The sequence below is a fragment of the Nestor notabilis genome, unplaced genomic scaffold (assembly GCF_000696875.1).
Source record: "Nestor notabilis isolate BGI_N333 unplaced genomic scaffold, ASM69687v1 scaffold22629, whole genome shotgun sequence".
Lineage (NCBI taxonomy): Eukaryota > Metazoa > Chordata > Aves > Psittaciformes > Psittacidae > Nestor > Nestor notabilis.
Genome location: NW_009945359.1, coordinates 83 through 2,566, shown reverse-complemented (window position 1 = coordinate 2,566; position 2,484 = coordinate 83). Strand labels below are relative to the sequence as shown.

General features: G+C 59.9%; 1 protein-coding gene across 1 annotated transcript in view; it reads right to left on the bottom strand.

Annotated features, from left to right (window-relative positions):
• LOC104412213 (histone-lysine N-methyltransferase EZH1) overlaps nt 1–2,156 on the bottom strand; it is a 2,653-nt gene extending 497 nt beyond the window's left edge. The window contains exons 1-5 of the mRNA XM_010022852.1: nt 2,083–2,156; nt 922–1,100; nt 695–790; nt 314–395; nt 98–178 (exon numbers count right to left, since the gene is read on the bottom strand). Of these exons, the coding sequence (XP_010021154.1) occupies nt 98–178; nt 314–395; nt 695–790; nt 922–1,100; nt 2,083–2,128 (484 nt within the window). The 5' untranslated portion in view covers nt 2,129–2,156. The remainder of the gene's footprint in view (nt 1–97; nt 179–313; nt 396–694; nt 791–921; nt 1,101–2,082) is intronic.
• Between the last annotated feature and the right edge of the window lie 328 nt (nt 2,157–2,484).

Genomic DNA, 2,484 nt, shown 5'->3' with positions numbered 1-2,484 from the left:
CACCCTTGCGGCCCCAGAGAACCCGCCCCAATCCCCGAGCTGGACGGGAGCCCAGAGAGCCACCCCACGGCGGTCGGACCGGGCTGGCATGTCTCACCTTTAGCGTAGCAGTTGGGGTTCACCGAGTGATTGGCAAAGCGGATTTTATTTCCTTTGCGGGTGGCATCAACAACGAAATCTATAAAAGCACCAGAAAAGCCCCAAACTGTAGCATGGACAGGCCTGTTTGCAGGGGCTGCAATTGCCACCCAGGCACCAGCCCCTGCCAGGCTGCCCAGGTCCCATCCAGCCCTCGCAGCCCCAGGCCAGTTACCGTTGTTGAGGTTGAAGAGGAAGCTGGACATGTACTTGTCATAGACCTTTCCTCGCCGGTCGGCCTCATCCTGAGAGATAAGCTGGAGAAGGAGAGCACCTTGAGAGACCCAGTGCCTGAGAGCACAGCGAGGGTTGCTGTGAGGAGCGGGACTCACCTCCCTCCTGCCCTCCCACCCCAATGGCCAGAGCTCACCAGGGCTCCAGGGAGGGAGCAGAGACAGGAGCTGGGGCCCCAGGGAGCAGCATGTACATGACATGCTCTTGCATGGTGGAGGGCCCAGAGGTACTGCAATGGGCCCCAAAACAGTGCAAGGTTCAGTCTCCAAACCTGGTCAGACACAGCACAGCACAGCACCCCAGCACGGGCAGCAGCACTGACCTCACCACAGTACTCGGAGATGAACTCGTTCTTCTGCACAGATTCCTTGATGAAAGTCCCCCAGCCAGCGACATCCGATGGTGCCAGCAGCAAATGCTGGAGCCAGGGAGAAAGGGAAGCAGTTACGGGCAGCAGGGCCATCACCTCCCAGCACACAGATCCCATTCTGCTCAGGCTCTGCTGCTGCGAGCCAAGGCAGCCCCGCCAGCAGCCGGTGCCGTCAGTACCTTTTTGAGACCCCGCTGGATGCTGCAGTTCTTGCAGGACACCACTTTGCAGTCCCAGTGCTCCGAAGCGCCGCAGGTGAGGCAGAGGTCTGGGTCGCACTCACGCACGGCCAGGTAGCAGGGGCACTGCTTGGTGTTGCACTGGGTTTTACAGCGGCAGCCCGGGAAGCGGTTCTGACCTGCAGCAGCACAGCACAGGGCTCTGCACCGAGGCGTTCCTCAGACAACAGGGGGCCATGGAGCGTCCCTGCCCTGTGGAAGCTCCTCCCGAGCCAGGTCTCACCCCGGCAGGTTCAGGACTAAGCCTGTCTGCGACCGAGGGCCACGGTGTCTGCCCACAGAAGGAAGGTGCCTTTGTGCTAATGAAGAGCGCTACATCCACAGTGCTCTGGACAGCACACGGGAGGCCCCAGCCAGCCTTCCTGCCCCCAGCGGGACCAGGACAGCACTCGCCAGGAGCACAAGGAGTCGAGGCGAATGTGAGGCAGCCTGGGCACCAGAGCTGGAAGTGAACCAGGAAACACTCTGTGTGCACACTCACACCCAGCAGAGCACAGACCACGCACAGGGTCCTTCCCAGCTGCGTGGCTGCAGATGCCAATCTGCCTCTTGGGACTAGTTATGATGGTTGAAAACAAACTGCTCCGGTAATATAAACACAACAGCCCAGTAAAGGGAATCCTGGAGCCTGAGCTGCCTCCCTGTCACCCTGTGGTCCTTCCGGCCCCAAGCTGTGTCATAACCCTTAACAAATCCACCCGCAGAAGCCACACTAATGTGGACAAGTGCAGTTATCTCCATTGCAGAGCTGGGAATGTGAGCCCAGAGAAGAAAAATAGCCATGGCAGAGCAGTGACTCAATTCCCACCCTAACTGCTGGCCACACATCCTGCTCTCAGGGAACCACAGCATCACCCGCGGTTGCTGATGCTGGGTACAGGCACGCAGATGGGTATTCCCTAACAAGAGCACGTATCTCAGCTGTTGAATCACAGGGCAGCACAGAAGAGCTTCCCTTTGGACTTCAGCAGACTGCTGCGGATGGGCAGAGCAGTGAACGCAGGAATAAAGCCTCCAGCAAGTAGCAGCTCCGCACCCTCCCTGTGGCCTGTGCCAGGAGAGCCGGCTGCTTCCCCCCCACAGGCCCGGGTTTTTCCTTACAGTCAGGGTTGCACTGGCAGAACTTCTCACAGAAATTCTGAGTCATGATGCAAGGGCAGGAGCTGTCACAGGGGTGCTCGGGGTGGTCGCACGGCTGGTAGTTGTACACCTGGGTAGGCGAATTGTCTAGAACCAGAGGAGAAACACCCGGATCAGAAGCTGCACGTCGCAGGAAGGATGAAAAGCAGCACACGCAGGGCTCTGCGCAGGGCAGCTGCAAGCTCCCCACGCGCCTGCAGAGGGCAGGGAGCCCAAGCACCCAGCACCCAGCTCCTGCAGGCACACGGCTGCGATCACCAACACCCACAACTGCTCTGCCCCCAACAGCAGGGCCGGACACCAAACCTTGGCCTCTGCTCTGGTGGGAGCAAGCCCAGGAGAGGCTCAGGAGCCCCGGCACCA